This window comes from Delphinapterus leucas, chromosome 2 (genome assembly GCF_059928025.1).
Source record: "Delphinapterus leucas isolate spDelLeu-1000000601 "Yukka" chromosome 2, BTC_Dleu_Yukka2, whole genome shotgun sequence".
NCBI lineage: Eukaryota > Metazoa > Chordata > Mammalia > Artiodactyla > Monodontidae > Delphinapterus > Delphinapterus leucas.
Genome location: NC_143130.1, coordinates 154,842,969 through 154,862,996, shown reverse-complemented (window position 1 = coordinate 154,862,996; position 20,028 = coordinate 154,842,969). Strand labels below are relative to the sequence as shown.

General features: G+C 39.6%; 1 protein-coding gene across 15 annotated transcripts in view; it reads right to left on the bottom strand.

Moving 5' to 3' along the window:
• Window positions 1–20,028, bottom strand: part of TTLL5 (tubulin tyrosine ligase like 5) — a 305,509-nt gene that overhangs the window by 33,213 nt on the left and 252,268 nt on the right. The window contains exon 33 of one of the 15 annotated variants that reach the window (XM_089907984.1): window positions 1–20,028. This exon is cut by the window's left edge and continues 32,485 nt beyond it. The exons of the other annotated variants lie outside the window; for them this stretch is intronic. Coding sequence (XP_089764110.1) covers window positions 19,907–20,028 — 122 coding nt within the window. The 3' untranslated portion in view covers window positions 1–19,906. 15 annotated transcript variants of the gene reach the window in all.

Below are 20,028 nucleotides of genomic sequence, written 5' to 3'. Positions count from 1 at the left end.
TGGTCTGTTCATATTTTCTAGTTCTTCCTGGTTCAGTCTTGGAACGTTATACCTTTCTAAGAATTTGTCCATTTCTTCCAGGTTGTCCATTTTATTGGCATAGAGTTGCTTGTAGTAGCCTCTTAGAATGCTTTGTATTTCTGCGGTGTCTGTTGTAACTTCTCCTTTTTCATTTGTAATTTTATTGATTTGAGTCCTCTCCCTGTTTTTCTTGATGAGTCTGGCTAATGGTTTATCAGTTTTGTTCATTTTCTCAAAGAACCAGCTTTTACTTTTATTGATCTTTGCTATTGTTTCTATTTCATTTATTTCTGCTCTGATCTTTATGATTTCTTTCTTTCTGCTAACTTTGGGTTTTGTTTGTTCTTCTTTCTCTAGTTCCTTTAGGTGTAACGTTAGATTGTTTATTTGAGATTTTTCTTGTTTCTTGAGGTAGGCTTGTATAGCTATAAACGTCCCTCTTAGAACTGCTTTTGCTGCATCCCATAGGTTTTGGATCGCCGTGTTTTCATTGTCATTTGTCTCTAGGTATTTTTTGATTTCCTCTTTGATTTCTTCAGTGATCTCTTGGCTATTTAGTAACGTACTGGTTAGCCTCCATGTGTTTGTGTTTTTTACGTTTTTTCCCCTGTAATTGATTTCTAATCTCATAGCGTTGTGGTCAGAAAAGATGCTTGATATGATTTCAATTTTCTTAAATTTACTGAGGCTTGATTTGTGACCCAAGGTGTGATCTATCCTGAAGAATGTTCCGTGTGCACTTGAGAAGAAAGTGTAATCTGCTGTTTCTGGATGGAATGTCCTATAAATATCAATCTATCTGGTCTATTGTGTCATTTAAAGCTTGTGTTTCCTTACTAATTTTCTGTTTGGATGATCTGGCCATTGGTGTCAGTGAGGTGTTAAAGTCCCCCACTATTACTGTGTTACTGTCGATTTCCTCTTTTAGAGCTGTTAGCAGTTGCCTTATGTATTGAGGTTCTCCTATGTTGGGTGCATATATATTTATAATTGTTAGATCTTCTTGGATTGATCCCTTGATCACTATGTAGTGTCCTTCCTTGTCTCTTGGAACATTCTTTATTTTCAAGTCTATTTTATCTGATATGAGTATTGCTACTCCAGCTTTCTTTTGATTTCCATTTGCATGCAATATCTTTTTCCATCCCCTCACTTTCAGTCTGTATGTGTCTCTCGGTCTGAAGTGGGTCTCTTGTAGACAGCATATATATGGGTCTTGTTTTTGTATCCATTCAGCGAGCCTGTGTCTTTGGTTGGAGCATTTAATCCATCCACGTTTAAGGTAATTATTGATATGTATGTTCTTATTATCATTTTCTTAAATGTTTTGGGTTTGCTTTTGTAGGTCCTTTTCTTCTCTTGTGTTTCCCACTTAGAGTAGTTCCTTTAGCATTTGCTGTAGAGCTGGTTTGGTGGTGGTGAATTCTCTTAGGTTTTGCTTGTCTGTAAAGCTTTTGATTCCTCCGTCGAATCTGAATGAGATCCTTGCTGCGTAGAGTAATCTTGGTTGTTGGTTGTGAAAGCTTCTTCCCTTTCATCCCTTTAAGTATATCATGCCACTCCCTTCTGGCTTGTAGAGTTTCTGCTGAGAAATCAGCTGTTAACCTGATGGGAGTTCCCTTGTATGTTATTTGTCATTTTTCCCTTGCTGCTTTCAATAATTTTTCTGTGTCTTTAATTTTTACCAATTTGATTACTATGTGTCTCGGCGTGTTTCTCCTTGGGTTTATCCTGTATGGGACTCTCTGCGCTTCCTGGACTTGGGTGTCTATTTCCTTTCCCATGTTAGGGAAGTTTTCTACTATAATCTCTTTAAATATTTTCTCGGGTCCTTTCTCTCTCTCTTCTCCTTCTGGAACCCCTATAATGAGTATGTGGTTGTGTTTAATGTTGTCCCAGAGGTCTCTTAGGCTGTCTTCATTTCTTTTCATTCTTTTTTCTTTATTCTGTTCCGCAGCAGTGAATTCCACCATTCTGTCTTCCAGATCACTTATCCGTTCTTCTGCCTCAGTTATTCTGCTATTGATTCCTTCTAGTGTATTTTTCATTTCAGTTATGGTATTGTTCATCTCTGTTTGTTTGTTCTTTAATTCTTCTAGATCTTTGTTAAACATTTCTTGCATCTTCTTCATCTTTGCCTCCATTCTTTTTCCGAGGTCCTGGATCATCTTCACTATCATTATTCTGAATTATTTTTCTGGAAGATTGCCTATCTCCCCTTCATTTAGTTGTTTTTCTGGGGTTTTGTCTGCTTCCTTCATCTGGTACATAGCCCTCTGCCTTTTCATCTTGTCTATCTTTCTGTGAATGTGGTTTTTGTTCCACAGACTGCAGGAGTGTAGTTCTTTTCACTTCTGCTCTCTGCCCTCTCACCAGGACTTTTGATACCATGTTGAACAGGATTGGAAAGAGTTGTATCACATTGACTGATTTGCAAATGTTGAACCATCCTTATGTCCCTGAAACAAACCAACTTGATCATGTTGTATGATCATTTTTATATATTGTTGGATTTGATTTGTTAATATTTTGCTGAGGATTTTTGCATCTATATTCATCAAAGATATTGACCTATAATTTTCTTTTTTGGTAATGTCTTTGCCTAGCTTTGGTATCAGGGTAATGGTGGCCTAGTAGGATGAATCTGGGAGTGTTCCATCCTTTTCAATTTTTTGGAATAGTTTGAGAAGAATGGGTATTAGCTCTTTATGTATTTTGTAGCATTCTCCTGCGAAGCTGTCCAGTTCTGGACTTCTGTTTGCTGGGAGTTTTTTTTTTTCTTTTTTTTTTTTGCAGTACGCGGGCCTCTCACGGTTGTGGCCTCTCCCGTTGCAGAGCACAGGCTCTGGACGCGCAGGCTCAGCGGCCATGGCTCACGGGCCCAGCCACTCTGCGGCATGTGGGATCTTCCCGGACCGGGGCACGAACCCGTGTCCTCTGCATCGGCAGGTGGACTCTCAACCACTGCACCACCAGGGAAGCCCTGGGAGTTTTTTTTTTTTAATTACAAATTCAATATCAGTACTAGTAACTGGTCTGTTCAAATTGTCTATTTCTTCTTGATTCAGTCTTGACAGGTTCCTTTTTTTCTAGGAACTTGTCCATTTCTTCTAGGTTGTCCAAATTGTTGGCATATAACTGTTCATAGAATTATCTTATGATTTTCTGTATCTCTGTGGTATCAGTTATTTCTCCTTTTTCATTTCTTAATTTGAGTATTTGGATACTCTTTTCTTCTTTGTGAACCTGGGTAAAGGTTTATCAATTTTGTTAGCCTTAAAAAAAAACAACAGTTCTTGGTTTCACTGATCTTTTCTATTTGTTTTTTTTGTCTCTATTTTACTTATTTCCTCTCTGATCTTTATTATTTCCTTCCTTCTGCTGACTTTGGGCCTTGTTTGTTCTTCTTTTGCTAATTCCTTTAGGTGGTAGGTTAGGTTGTTTACTTGAGATTTTTCTTGTTTCTTGAGGAAGGCCTGTATCACTATAAACATCCCCTTAGAACTGCTTTTGCTGCATCCATAAATTCTGGAGTGCAGTGTTTCCATTTTCATTTGTCTTGAGGTATTTTCTGATTTCCTCTTTGATTTCTTCATTGACCCATTGGTTTTATAGTAGCATGTTGTTTAGTCTCTACATATTTGTTCTTTTCCCTTTTTTTTTCTGCAACTGATTTCTTGTTTCATACCACTGTGGTCAGAAAAAATGCTTAAGATAATGTCTATCCTCTTAAATTTGCTGAGACTTGCTTTGTGGCCTAGCATGTGATCTATCCTGGAGCATGTTCCACGTGCACTTGAAAAGAATGTGTATTCTGCTGTTTTTGATATAATGTCCAATAGATATTTATTAAGTCCAACCGGTCTGTTGTGTCGTTTAAGACCACTATTGCCTTATTGATTTTCTGTCTGGATAATCTGTCCATTGATAATAAGTGGGATGATTAAAGTCCCCTAACACTTTATTTTTGTCAATTTCTCCCTTTATGTCTATTAGTATTTGCTTTACATATTTAGGTGCTCCAGTATTGGGTGCATATATGTTAATGAGTGTAATATCCTCTTGAAGCACATAAGCTTTTCTTTAAATGAAACAGGGGCCATTAACAACCTCTCTCAGTTTATAAAGCAGCTATACTGTGAGCAAAATTTTAGGAAGACAACATACATGAATAGAATTTAGCACTGTAATAAAATTAAACTTATAGCAACTTAATATGCATAATTTGAGTATACCCAGTCATTCTTTTGCAGAATAACCAGGAGCAAATAGTAAATGATTCATGCAAATGGTGTGGTATATCATAAATTTATATTATACTTACAGGAAATTTATCATTTTAATAAACATATTTATAGAATTCTTTTTTTTTTCTCTATGCCTCATTTCTTCCATCTTCCATGAAGATGGGGACTCTTATGTGTTCCTGAAACCTTCAGGTACAGTCACCCCTTCCAACTCCATGGGGTAAGAGCTAGGTCTGGGGCAACTAGGGTCAAGTAATGGCATTTCTATTTGCAGCAGTCAAGAAGCTGGTGGAGAGGGGCTGTAGAAAGAGGATGATTTCTATCCAGCAGAGGAGGAGGCTCTGGAAAGAAAACGTGTTATGACAGAAACTGGTAGATGTTTCTCAACACCATTCTTCCTTCTTCTTCAATAAGAGAACCTCAATTGCTTGGGGAAGCCACGTGTCCAGTTAAGAGACTACCTCTCAAGACTCCTTTGTTGCTAGGGAGAAACAAGCATGGGACCCAGAGCTGGTCAATGACATATTAGTTGGAACTGCTAGGAAAGAAAGCCATTTTTTTCAAATGGACAGATTTAATAGGCATCTGTCTTTTGCCCACTTCCCACCCTTTTCTTCCCTGGAACATGGAAACAATGCCAGTAGGAATAGGAACCACCTTATGACAAAAAAGAAAAAAAAAAAAAAAAAAAAAAAAAAAGAGAAAAGGAAAAAGCCAATGCTTTAGAGTTAGTCAAGCCAAAGACAGGAGTCTGGTTCCTCCATTATGTCTCTGAGGAGCTGCAGTACCCCTGGATTTCCTGTCTCTGAACTTCTTGACATGTAAGAAAGCCACTTATGTAAGCCACTGATTTTCTGAGTTTCTGTTACCTGCAGGGAATGCTCTCCTAACTAATCCAGGGGTGATTCCCAAGCCACCCCTCCTTCCTCCCCAACCCTCCCACCTCCCACCTTCAGCTCCACCCTCTGCTGTGGAGGTCCCAGGCTCCTTGCCAATCAGTAATGCTGCCCCTTCAGAGGTGCTTCTGGGGCATGGGAAAGATTATCGCCACCTCTTGCTCCCTCTACCCCATCCTTGGGAGCGGAGGCAGAAGGTCCACGTTGATCCTTATCCTCCCCCTTCACAGGTCTGGCTCCATCCAAATGAGGGAAAGTTAAATGGCTGGATTAAAGGCGGGCCAGCCTCACCCACAGATGTCCCCACACTGCCAGGAATCCCCTGCTGAGCAACTGGAGATAACCACCAGGCACTTCAGGGAGGTCTAGGCCACAGGGCCTGGTCACCAGCCACTTAGCTGCATTAGGAAAGGAAGTTGGGAAAATGAAATCAGCTAGAGGGGCCTAGAGTTTTGATATGATGAGGCAGTTCAGCAGGTTCTAGAATAAAGCTGCCTTGGTTTGAATTTCAGCTCCACTGCTGACTGTGTGACTTGGACACGTTACTTTTCTCAGCCTTAGTCTCCTCATATGCAGGACAGAGATAACAAAGCCACATACTTTTATAGGGCTGAAGAAGATATAATGTGATAAACACACAATGCTTAGCATAGTCCCTGGCATATAACAAGTGCAGAATAAAATGATGACTGTTTTTTAACTGCTGTTGTGATTACAGTGGTTAAGAGCAAGGGATTGGAAGTCAAATCTAGGTTTAAAACCCAGCTTCACCACCTGTCAGTTATGTGAACTTGGGCTGTTTCCTAGTCTCTACACCGTAATTTTCTCTGTTAAGTGAGGACAAAATTGCTAACTTACTCGGTCATAAACACCTATGGCAGGCCTGCTCTACAGGTTCTCTGCTCAACCCTGGGCATGTGAAGGTGAATAACACAAACAGTCTCTGTCCCCATGGAACTCAGAGTCCAGTGAGAGAGACACACACTAATGGAAAATCACAAGGAACTGTAACAAATGCTGCAAAGGAGAGCTACACGGGTCTCTGTAGAAGGGGGACATGCCCTAACCAGAGAGGCCAGAGAAAGGAAATGCACTTGAGAGTAGGGGAACAACATTCCAGGTAGAGCAGCCATCTGCAAAGGCTCTGTGGACTGAGGAACTGTAGGGAGTTCAGAGAAGGCCAGGATGGTTAGTGTGGAGAAAGCATGGAGGAAGGGTGGTGTGGGGTAAGAATGGAAGGTAGGCAGGCCATGTAAGACCTTTTATCCAGTTTTATCTTGACCCTAAAAACAATGGTAAGCTTTTCTGAAGGGCTTCAGGTGGTGTGTGTATGTATTTGTCAGAAACAGTTTGCATTTTGAAATGCTCATTCCACAGTGATGTGAGAATGGAACGGAGGTAGAAGAGAGATGGTAAGGGTTGATGCACTAAGAAACTAGTAGAGTAGATCCAAGTGAGAGTGTTTGGTAACTTGAGCTTGAATCCTTGCAAGTAGGGAAATATAACCCACGTTTCAAACTAGGAAGGTAAGTCAATGATTATGAGTTTTTGGGTCACTCTGTGAATCCTCTCCAAAAAGACACAGATGCAGCACACCTGATGTTCTGTATACAATTTCAGGGGATTCATAGATCAATGAAGCTACAACCATGGGCCACAGCTCTTAGGTCATACTCCCCAAATTAGATAAGAAGGCTTCATAAACTCTTTGAATGTATCATGACCCCTTTGTTTTACCAGTACTTCTTTACTGAAGGATATACTCTGTCAGCTCTCCTTTCCCTGTTCTCTTATCTCCCTACCCCTACATCATATGTCCCAAGAGCATTACAAGAGATGAGTCACTTTTCCTAGTCCTGGGAATAGGACTGATGACTCTTATTTTGTCAAACAAGAAAATGGTCTTTGTTCCTTTCATCCATTAGATCCCTGAGTAAGTAATGGCCTTAGGACTACCTTATACCTGGAAGCTGTGATGCTGATGGTATAAGTAGTCCTAGATTCAGGCCAGGCTTTAAGAGAACTATGGATTGCCCAAGAACAGCAAAGATCAGATCTCTAGATTGAAGAATAACATTCATTTAATCCAATATATCGCCAATGTCAATTTAGAACACCAACAATGTTTTATAAGAATCCTGTAACTCAGGATTATTTAGAGTAGAGTCCTAGATTGGTACCAGTTTTGAGAACTCTTTGTTATTAGACTACATGAGACAAGTTTAGAGATTGAAAGTAGGCAGTTAAAACCTTTATAGCAAATTGTCACAGCAATTTTATGTCTGTTGAATCTAATAATAATAAATTTGAGCTTGTCTGTAAGATGTCTTCTTATTTAATTGATCCAGTAACTTATTTTTTGTGTATTTTATAAAAGTATCAGTCCATGAAGGACTGGAAAGGAAAATAACTAGTTCTTAACCACCAATGGTTTGAAAAGCATTGCTGTAGTCAGTTGAAAGTTCCCTAATTATTTCTTTAATGACGTGAATGATAACATGGAAATTTTACTCATGAATACAGAGGACTGGAAATGAGCCTGAATGGACTAGGAGGCACTGAAACCTGAGTTTTACTTCTAAATTTTTGTTGTAGTAATGCACATTCCCTTCTCTCCTCCCTTCAGAAATGAAAGACATTCCCCATCTCCACTGCTGCCCTCAGCTCTCTCTGGAAACTGCCCCATTACCCAAGGGCATGTCCTTCTTCCCAGGCAGCCCATATCCAAGGACAGATAAACACAGATTAAGTATAAAAGCTGTATCCCAGCCCCCTCACCACAACTCACAAAGCTGAAAGGCCATTTCAGTTTTATAGTGTCCTGTGGGGCCAAATTCGGTGTCCTTTGTCACTGCATCACAGGGCAACTTCTCCCATTGTCCAATCCCGTTTCCTTCCATTCCCTTTCCTTCTAAAGGTGCTGATCCCAAGAGGACTCCTTAATAAACTTCCTGCAAGCTAATCTACATCTTAGAGTTTGTTTTCTAGGGCACCTAACTTTTTAAATAATATTTAACAACAATATGACCTCAAGGATCATAATGGGAACTAATGAAGCCATGGGCATTGAATGGTGACACCACAGTAGAACTACCATTTATTGAGTACCTATCATGTGCCAAACACTGTACTAGGTGCATTACATACAGAATCTACAGTTTTTTAGTGTGTGGTAAAATACACGTAACATAAAATGAGATTGAATCAATAATCAAAAACCTCTCGACAAACAAAAGTCCAGGACCAGGTGGCTACACTGGTGAATTTTACTGAACACTTAAAGAAGAATTAATACCAATCCTTCTCAAACTCTTCCAAAAAATAGAAGAGGAAGGAACACTTCCAAACTCATTTTATGAGGCCAGCATTACCCTGATACCAAAAACAGACAAGGATGCCATAGAAAACAAAAATTGCAGGCCCGATGAACAGAGGTGCAAAAATCCTCCTCAACAAAATATTAGCAAACTGAATCCAACAATATATAAAAAGGATCATACACCATGGTCAAGTGGAATTTACTGCAGGAGTGCAAGGATGGTTTCACATCCACAGATCAACATGATACACCACATTAAAAAAATGAAGGATAAAAATTATATCACTGCAATTGATGCAGAAAAAACATTTGGCAAAACTAGCATCCATTTATGATACAAACTCTCAACAAAGTGGGTATAGAGGGAACATACCTCAACATAATAAAGGCTATATATGACAAGTCCACAGTTAACATGCTCAACCGTGAAAAGTTGATAGCTTTTCCTCTAAGATCAGGAACAAGACAAGGATGCCCACTTTTATTTGACATAGTACTGGTCTAGCCAGAGCAGTCAGACAAGAAAAAGAAACAAAAGACATCCAAATCAAAAAGCAAGAATAAAACCATCACAATTTGCAGATGGCATATTGTATACAGAGAACCCTAAAGACTCCACCAAAAACTATTAGAACTAATAAATGAATCCAGTAAAGTTTAAGGATACAAAATCAACATACAAAAATCGTTGAATTTCTATACACTAACAATGAACTATCAGAAAGAGAAGTTAAGAAAACAATCCCATTTACAACTGCATCAAAAAGAATGAAATACCTAGGAATAAATTTAACCAAAAAGGTGAAAGACCTGTACAATGAAAACTATAACATTTTGATGAAAGAAATTGAAGAAGACATAAATAAATGGAGAGATATTCTGTGCTCAGAATATCTGATTAGAAGAATTCTGGATTAGAAGAATTCATATTGTTAAAATGTCCATACTACCCAAAGCAACCTACAGATTCAATGCAACCCCTATCACAATTCCAATGGCATTTTTCACAGAAATAGAACAAACAATCCTAAAATTTGTATGGAGCTGCAGAAGACCCTGAAGAGCCAGAGCAATCCTGAGAAAGAACTAAGCTGGAGGCATCATGCTATCTGATTTGAAACTATACTACACAGCTACAGTAATCAAAACAGTATGGTTCTGGCATAAAAACAGACACATAGATCAATGGAACAGAACAGAAAGCCCAGAAATGAACCTATGCATATATGACCAATTAATTTAGGACAAAGGAGCCAAGAATATACAATGGGGGAAGGATAATCTCTTCAATAAATGGTGTTAAGAAAACTGGACAGCCACATGCAAAAGAATGATGCTGGACCAACTATCTTATACCATACACAAGAATTAATTCAAAATGGACTACAGACTTGAACATTAGACTTGAAACTGTAAAACTCCTAGAAGAAAACATAGGAAGTAATAAGCTCCTTGACATCAGTCTTGGTGATGATTTTTTGGATTGGACACCAAAAGCAAAGGCAACAAAAGGAAAAATAAACGAGACTACATCAAACTAAAAAGCTTCTGCACAGCAAAGGAAACTATCAACAAAATGAAGGCAACCTATGGAATGCGAGAAAATATTTACAAATCATATATCTGATAAGGGATTAATATCCAAAACATAAAAAACCTCATGCTACTCAATAACAATAAAACCAAACAATCCAATTTAAAAACGGGCAGAGACTCTGAATAGACACTTTTCCAAAGGAGACATACAAATGGACAACAGGTATATGAAAAGGTGCTCAACATCACTAATCACCTGGGAAATGAAAATCAAAACCACAATGAGATATCACCTAATACCTGTGAGAAAGGCTAATACCAAAATGACAAGAATAACAAGTGTTGGCGAGGGTGTGGAGAAAAGGGAACTCTTGTACACTGCTGATGGGAATGTAAATTGGCATAGCTACTGTGGAAAACAGTATGGAGGTTCCTCAAAAAAATCAAAAATAGAGCTACCACATAATCCAGCAATTCCACTTCTGGGTATTTATCTGAAGAAAACGGAAACAGTAACTGGACAAGATATATTCAACCCATGTTCACTGCAACATTGTTTACAATAGCTAAGATATGAAAACAACCAAAATGTCTATTGGTGGGTGAAATGGATAAAGAAAATGTGGTAGGTATACACAACAAAATATTACTCAGCCATAAAAAAGAACGAAATCTTGCCATTTGTGACAACATGGATGGACCTTGAAGGCATTAAGCTAAGTGAAATAAATCAGACAGAGAAAAACAAATACTTGTATGATCTCACTTATACGTGAAATCTGAAAAAAAAACAACAACAACAAAAACAAAAAACCAAGTTCACAGATACAGAGAACAGATTGGTGGTTGTCAGAAGTGAGGGGAGGGGGAAAATTTATCATCTTAAACGTTTATTTTTAAGGGAACAGTTTGGTGGCATTAAGTACAGTCACATGTTTGTGCAATCATCACCACCATCTACCTCCAGAACCCTTTTCATCTTAAAAAACTGAAACTCTGGACTTCCCTGGTGGTGCAGTGGTTAAGAATCCACCTGCCAATGCAGGGGACATGGGTTCGAGCCCTGGTCCGGGAAGTTCCCATATGTCACAGAGCAACTAAGCTCGTGCGCCACAACTACTGAGCCTGCGCTCTAGAGCCCGTGCACCACAACTACTGAAGCCTGCGCGCCTAGAGCCCGTGCTCTGCAACAAGAGAAGCCACCACAATGAGAAGCATGCACACCGCAACGAAGAGCAGCCCCCGCTCACTGCAACTAGAGAAAGCCCGCGTGCAGCAGCAAAGACCCAGTGCAGCCTAAATAAATAAATAATATTAAAAAACCCTGAAACTCGGTACCCATTAAAAAATAACTTCCATTCTATCCTCCCTCCAGCTGCTGGCAACCATCATTCTGCTTTCTGTCTCTATGTATTTGACTACTCTAGGTCCCACACATAAGTGGAAATGATACAGTATTTGTCATTTTGCGACTGGCTTATTTAACTCAGCATAATGTCCTCAAGGTTCATCCATGTTGCAGCATGTGTAAGAAATTCTTTCTTTCTTAAGGTTGAATAATATTCCATTGTATGTGTATAACCACATTTTGTTTATCCATTCATCTATTGATGGATACTTGGGTTGTTTCTACCTTTCAGCTATTGTGAATGCTGCTGCTATGAGTATGGGCGTACAAATATCTGTTCAAGACCTTGCTTTCAGTTCTTTTGAGTACATACACATAAGTAAAATTGCTGAATTGCATGGTAATTCTGTTTAAAAATTTTTTTAGGAACCACCATAATAGGCTGTACCATTTTACCCTCTCACCAATGGTACACACAAGAGTTCCATTTCTCCATATCCTTGCCAAAACTAGTTATTTTCTGCTTTTTTCTTTAAATCTTTTTTTTTTTTAATATAAATTCATTTTATTTATTTATTTGGCTGTGTTGGGTCTTCGTTTCTGTGTGAGGGCTTTCTCTGGCTTTCTCTGGTTGAGTGAGCAGGGGCCACTCTTCATCGCGGTGCGCGGGCCTCTCACTGTCGCGGCCTCTCCTGTTGTGGAGCACAGGCTCCAGATGCGCAGGCTCAGTAGTTGTGGCTCATGGGCCCAGTTGCTCCGCAGCATATGGGATCTTCCCAGATCAGGGCTCGAACCCGTGTCCCCTGCATTGGCAGGCAGATTCTCAACCACTGCGCCACCCGGGAAGCCCTCTGCTTTTTTTTTTAAATAGTAGCCACCCTAATGAGCATAAGGTGTTATCTCATTATGATTTTGATTTGTACTTCTTTTATGGTTAGTGATGTTGAGCATCTTTCCACGTGCTTATTGACCATTTGTATATCTTTGGAGAAATGTCTATTCCAGTCCTTTGCCCATTTTTAAATCAGGTTGATTGGTTTTTGTTGTTGAGGCAATCTATAATCTTTACATCAGTCCTGCAAGATTGATGTTTTTATGCTTATTGTACAGATGAGAAAACTGACACTCAAAGAGGTTATGTGATTAGCCCATGGTTGCCAACTAGGAAGTGGTGGAGCCCAGACAGGTCACGCTAACTTCAGAGTTATGCTCTTCCTAGTTTACACTGGAATTCTTACAAAAGTTAGGTATTGTAACCGACGATGACAGTGATACTACCATATGGCACTGAACTTGAAGGAAGAGGAAGGAAGGAAGGTGAAAGGTAATAAGGGTTGAGAGAACTTTAGTTTTGTTTTCGAGAACATAGTACAAACAAATAAAAAGTGTAACATATGACTCCAGAACCATAATGATAAATTTTAAACTATAATCAATACTAGGCAGAGCTCTAATATTAGGGTACAGTGTTCAGTTTCAGGTACTGTACAATTTAAGAGGAGCCTGAAGAATTCATGGAGAGCTCGGGAGAGAATAAAAAAGACAGTTCAGTTTTGAAAAGCAAAACCTAATCTGTGTGATAAAGTTAAAGTGCCCCAATTAGTTGGTATAGAGAAAAAAAAAAGCTGAAGGATAATGTTTTTCAAAAACTAAACCTCATTTTAACTTTGTTCCCTTATAATGAGATCCTTGGATGTGGTCTAAAATAGAACATCTTTATCCTGAATTCTTCACTGTAACAGAATATAGCAAGGTTATGAATGTGTATGAGGTTGTTATCTGAAGGGTAATGACCAGTCATTCTTTATTTTATAGGAAGTAGTTTTAAAATATTGCCAGAAGTAGGTTAGAAATACTAGGTAATTTATAAGGTAGGTGTGATTCTAATTTTGAAGATTATTTAATAATAGAATGCATTATTTGTGAAATTTTCATTGAAAGATTTCATCTTCTGAGGTTAAGCATTTTACTTGAAGCCAGAAGAATAGAGGGAATAAACTATTTTCCAGAAAAATTTTATGTGTGTTATGTATTCTTTTCTTAAGGGCGGGTATTACAAAGTAATGAAGTATTTTAGATGTTGCTAGGAATTTAAGAAATTTACAGAACGTAATCCTGCCTTCAAGGAGTTTCTGGTCACACTGAAGAGACAGTTCACCCTAGAAGTTAAGTAGTGATAAAAGATGACAAAATACAGCGAACTGTTGAACGTTGTGATATAAAATGTAAGTGGTCTAGGGATTTAAAAAATGGCAAGATACATGGAATTATGTGAGTAAGGATTATTGGAGGGGACAAAACTTAACTGGATCCTTAAAGGATAAGAAGCATTTGCATATGTGGATAGGTATTCCAGATATGGCCAAAGAGAATACACAAAGACAGAAATATGAAAATCCACTCATTCATCTATTCGATCTGAATTTCTTAAGTCCCTGCTATGGGCTGGGCACTATGCTAAGCCTTGGGGTTTCAGAGTCAAATCACAGCTGACCCTTGCCTTCCAGGGAATTACAGTCTAATGGAGGAAACAGTCAAGTAATCCCTAAGGATACTAGAGTGCTGTAAGTGTCACAGTAGAGGTAATCAGAATTTCATTGGAGCACAGTCAGAAAGTGTCTCTATCAGACTGGGCATGCGAATGGGCAAGAGGAGGCAATGGTGTGCAGGCACAGGAAACTCTACATACAAATAAAGGCACAGAGAAGAAATATGCCGTACGATTGGGGTGAGACTATCGCTTAGCTTCCACAGTTTTCACAAGATGTTACCTGTGTCACCTGCTTTCCAAAGCATATAGATGCATCTTCAACCAGTAAAGTAGAAGACTAGGTGTCTGGGCTTTTGCCTGAGAGCACACCGAGCTCTTACTAAGCAATCAATTGAGAGAAGTCATATTTTCGGGTTGTCTAAGGCACATGCAATCCATCCAGTCCTCTAAATAACCAATAATCTTACCCTTGGATTATGCTGGGCCACAAAGAAACTAAGGATACGTTAGTTTTGTCCTTCACAAAACCGTCTTCATTGATTTGCACTGAAATATTTTGCCTTCATGTTGGTCATGCCAAGAAAGACGGCCTACTTCTGTTATGTTAGGTTGCTGAGAGCACTATTACTTCATCCAGTGTCCTCTACCTAAAGTATGAAAATACTTCTTTTGGAGTAAGAGCTAGTAAAAAGCTTAATTTTCCCCCAGAGTATTTCTCCCTCCTTTATAATGAGAACTATATACTTTTATTTATCACACTTCCCTTTTTGTCCTGGTTGTTAGGAAATTCAGAACCAAATTTAACCTCAATTATAGTAATTTTCTTTGGTCTCATATTTGGAGATTTTGAAATATCTTTTTTCGGCCTTGATTTTCCCTTTATATTTTATTATTCTATTGCACATGGTTTTATATTTTAAGACTCTGCTAGAGATGAAAAGTCTATGCTGTACCTGCCTAGCTACAGTCTCACCTGAAGAAAACTGCCAGAAATGCATACGTTGGCAGCTTCTCATCACATAATCGTGCTAACAGTAGAAGCAGCCTGGCATCTGGAAGGCAGCAGCCGCCTACGTTTTGTTCTGCACACCAGTGACACTTTGCTGGTTGCTGGATGAATGAATGGAACATATTTTGATTCTGTCTTTTAAAGCTGAATGCAGAAAGTGGGGAGAGAAAGAATCTCACAGAGAGAGGTCGAGCCATGAGTATGGCAGAGCTGTTAACCTGGGAACAACGGAAGCCAGTTGCCGAGGAACTGGTCATAGGATGGACGAACAGACTCGCTGTTTAGCCACTATAGCCGCTAACTGTCCCAGGTAATGTTGCAGGTTTTCATGAGGTCTGGTTCTTGAGACCGTTTCTTCCCTGTGCTTATGTAACTTTCGGTAACAGAGGTAAACTGAGGGTATCTCTCGTCTCAACAATCAAAAGGCTATTGTAGACAACCCAAATCCTCTGCATAAAAAGAGGAGGGTAAGAATATGTACCATGCATGATGGTGACTTACACTGGAGAACAGCAGAAGGGAGGAGTAAATATAAAGCAGAAGGCCTGAGAGAAGTCACATTTCTAAACACTGCACATTACAATGGCTGGTGAGTAACCATAAACAAATCATTATCTAATAAAATTTGCAGCTCAGCCATGAAGAAATTAAAAAATAGCTCGTCAAATTCCAAAATATCTTCATTTTGGACTTGTCACATGTCTTAATTTCCCTGGGAAGCAAATTAGAAGTGAATGGCGGCGGGGGGGGGGGGAACCTCAAAGTCATTTTTCAGTCCAGCTGATATAAAAAAAAGAGTGATTCGTCTACCCAATAACAAAAAACAACCAACAAACAAGTAACACTAAAACAGCAACTTCTAACCAGCTGACTTTTCTCTTCACGCCCTCTTACAACCAGGTTGGCTTTCCCAGGTATATCCCCATTTTATACCAGGGATACGTGCTATGTTTTATTGATGTAGCTAAAGGGACATTCCACACATTCAAGCTGCTCCTCTCTGGTATCACATAACTAGTTATCCTGGGTTTAAATTTCAAGAGAAGAGGGCTCCTTGATACTTACAGAAGCCCTAAATGGACATACTTGCATGTCCAAAAGGCAAGAACAAAGAACTACAGGAGACTGTTGTTTTACTAGTGATGCTCTTCATTCTGGGGGCTTAAGAGAATCTGAGTCTTTTGCCTTATAATCATAACTTGAAAGGATACAGAATAAATACCAATGCCAATCATGCCGACAGGGCAATATACTGCAAGTCACCTTTCTCCACGCCCTGCATTACCTACCTACACTCTTTGCGACCCAGTTCAAATTCTACAGATCAGGCAAGCAGAGCTGTAAATATTTCCATGGGCAAAACTTGTTTTTTTCCAAAGACAGGCATGGCTTAGCATGCTGTTTTCTTTCTTTAGAACTTTTAGGGGCAGTTATGTCCTACGGATAAAAGGATGGTAAAGCAAAGGTATGTCCCTATAACAAGCATCTCATTGCAGCTAGAAGCACGATGTGTGGGTTCATGGGATGAATAACCACAGGGTATAGATTGATAACTTGTAGTGATAAGTATAAAGACTCCCAAAGTAAGGCAACGTTATACTGGTTACTTGCCCAATTCAGAACTACAAGAACAAACAGGATCTTTTCCCACTCAAAGTGAATGGATATTATACAGGACAGCACAAATCTGCTACAAGATGCAGTGGTAGGTACAACTCGAACAATGCACAGTGCCAGGCATTTTTTCCAGGAGGCATGTGTGCTTCTGTAACGTAAATGTAAGCTGAGAAAGGAGCCAATGCACTTCCCTTGTCTCTTAGTAACAAAGTAGTAATTGTTAACAATTGAAGAATCATCACTCCTCTTTTGGGGCTTTGCCAGCTCAGCAAGAGACAATATCAGTTTTCAGATGTTATCTCAGTAGTCCATTTCTTAATCTGTTTCAGAAATAGAGTTCCCTGGTTTTCTTTAAGGCAAATGAACTCCCTTTGGGTGGGTTCTTAGAAGTACCCACCTTTTTCCCCCACAAACTGAAATCCAGGCTGTTTCCTCCCCCATTTCCAGCCAGGTTGTTCAGCTATGTTTGAGTTTTGTTGCTGAATGTAGAAAGAGTTACTAAATGAAATGAAAGAGGCCTCAGGACAGGAAAGCATGAAATTTCAATGGCTGGCAGCCAGGCGATCTTGCCATGTAGAGGGATCCACATCCTTCTTGTGTGGCTGCAGCCAGACTGAGACTAGCAAAACACATACTGTTAAAACATCCCTTGTGCAATACAGCCTACAATGAAGTAAGTACTGTGACCAGTTGCTTAGAACTGGGTGATACAAACCTAATTGATTCAGATTTTTTCCTGGTTCCTTGTACTACAAATCAAAGTTATTCTTCCTGCTGATGTCTGTTCTAAGAATGTACATGTCGGGTATGGTATGCAACGGTCCATACGGCCAAGGAGGATGTAAGAACAAGGCCTGGCAGGAGGAAGTTGATTTTACTTGCAGGTCCCAGAGAGGGGGTCACTGCACACCACGCAGGGTCACAGGGGCAAACACCAGCGTGTTCAGGAGACAGAAGACAGGAGTGAGGGGAAAGTCTAGGCCAGAGCCTTATTTGGGGTTTCCTTGGGAAAGGCTAGGCAGGGCAGGGTAAACAGCTTAAGACTGGCTAGTTTAAATAGTTCGGCCGGGCTTTGGGCTATAGGGGTGGTCTCTAGTTGCCTGGCTCCTGGCCCTGGAGTGATTTAGGGCAAGGGAAATTTTGACTTGCCATGTGAGAGTTAGATAAGGAGGTGGTCGGGGATATAAATGTAGGATTGGCTGGTTTGTGTGTGAAAGGCATGCTCGTGGGCAAGTTGTTATTATCTTTAGGAATTAGCTCGCCTGGCAGGGGCAGTCTGTAAGGTCCCCAAATGCCAAAGCATCAAGAATACAGAAAATATAGTTAAGATAATTGACTCTGTGATGAATGGATGTCAAATTGACAATAAAGAATCCAAGAAGGCACAGAATAATGCATATATTTAAATATGACACTTGCCTGGGGCAGCATATTGGGGGTCTTAAATAGTCTTGAGTCCCCAATATCCTTCAGCACCTCTCATTCTTTGATAAGAACAACTGATGCTTTGTCAGTCTTATATATAACATGCTAGGCAAACACATGTCAAATCCTTGAATTTAACCCGACTGCCTCTCTAAACCCATATATGAAGAGGTTCTAGGACTGTCACAGCTGGTGGTGACATTCATTCATGACTGTGGATGGGATGAAGGGGTCTCTGCCCAAGCAGTGATTCTGTCTACACTGCATTTAAACAAAAATAAAGCATGCATCTGGGTGATGGGCTGTGGACTCTGGGGTTCTGCCTCTTCACTTTGTAAATTACCTAACTCCCCTGATCAAGAAGAGGCAGCCCACGGCCATCTGCCATCTGCCAGGCCTGCCCCTGGAGTCTCCCAGCAGTATGCTGCACCCACTGTCTCTGGGTTCACACACATTTGGCATGTGGTCTCACCACCTCAATACAGCATCCCCCATCTTTACGTCCAGCTCAGGCTCAGTGGGGCTGTGTTTGCAACACAGATTTAAGTGTTGAGAGATGGGCTCTTTCCCAAGGCTTTTTTGCTGATGATCCTATTTTGCCATGTAATGTTCTGGGTGGATTGTAAGGGATACTAGTGAAATAGGTTCAAGGAAAGTGATATTACAACTGAGGCAAGTCCAAGTCTCTCAGTCCTGGAAACGGATGGACATTAGTACTTCTTGGCAGGCTGCTGGTTTGGTTTGGAGCTTGATGTCATATTCATTCTTCTGGCTGCCAGTCTCCTGAAGGAAGTATTGACCTTCTTGCTTTAGCTTTCTATAATACATGTTATTAGTGATGAACACATCACCGGATAGCTGCTTAGTATCAGGATTAAAGGACCATTGGTTAAGTATTACCAATGCAACTCTGGTTGTTTTCAGTTTCTCTGGTACATTTTGGTAGGTAGATGACCAAGCCATGGATTTGGTGTTCCCTTCTCTCTTCTCATTCCTTTTTGGAAAGAGTTTAGATGGGCTGGGGAAAGATATTTGAAGCTTTCTGATCCAATGTAAATGAATCCTGTGGTGGGTAAATAATTTTCCTCCCTCCTTTGCTCTCCTGGGGTAGTTTGATGAATAATGCTTCTCAAATAAGTTTATAAATATTCCCCTAGAGGTAAGAAGAGTATTAAGCTCATAGCAGGTGTGCCATTAATGCTTTAGTGTGTAGGGTAGAGCAAAGAGGAAAGAAATCATCAAAACTTTGCAGTTTCATTGAATTTTCTGGAAAGTTTTGAAGGCGATAGCTGGGAACAAAATACTGGGGGTAGCACTGATGAAGTGTGGGTACAGCCTCACATGATCAAAGTCAGGCCATTTCTTTAATGTAGGAGCTTTTTTTTGGATAAGTGGTAGGATGGGGTTTATAGTTTGTTTTGTTGCCAATTATAGTATATGCTTATATTAAGTAACTCAGAAAGAAGCGTAATCAATCTCACAAAAAAATTAAAAAAAAATATGTTCCCTGCCTGTCTCCCATTGGCTGAAAATCCAGTTCACAAACTATCCAACGGTAGTCTAAAAGCCTTCTTTAATAATAAATATCTTTAATAAAAAATATTCATTCTCTTTAGATGCTATTGTAATTTGATCTTCAAATGTCATGCTTTTCAGTATAGTCTGTTACATTTTACCTGTGAATAACTCAATTTTGGCTTTAGTTTCTTTCTCTGATTGGCCTGAATGTCCCCATACTTTTCATCAAATGCCTCCATAATAGTAAGGAAATTTCTTACTGCCACAGTGCCACCTACTGGTAGGTCAACATAGAAGCAAGCTAGCAGTAGTTTGACCCACAGATTTGGAGAGTCCTTCTGAGCTTTGGTTTTATAAAATGCCAATTTCCTTGTCATTTTGAGAAAATATCACTTCTCTTGACAGCTATTAAGTCTCTTGCTGTGGCGTAAAGTCAGCAAGTTATAATTTAAAAAATGCTCTTATTTCTTACTGTTACCTTAAATTGGCCCTGACTTCACCGACTTTGATTTTCTCTGTCCTATAACTGTAGCAAGGGCTCCAGATTGTGTGGGCAAGGGTTTGGATCTGGCAAAAATAACTTGGGGAGCGTCCAAAGATC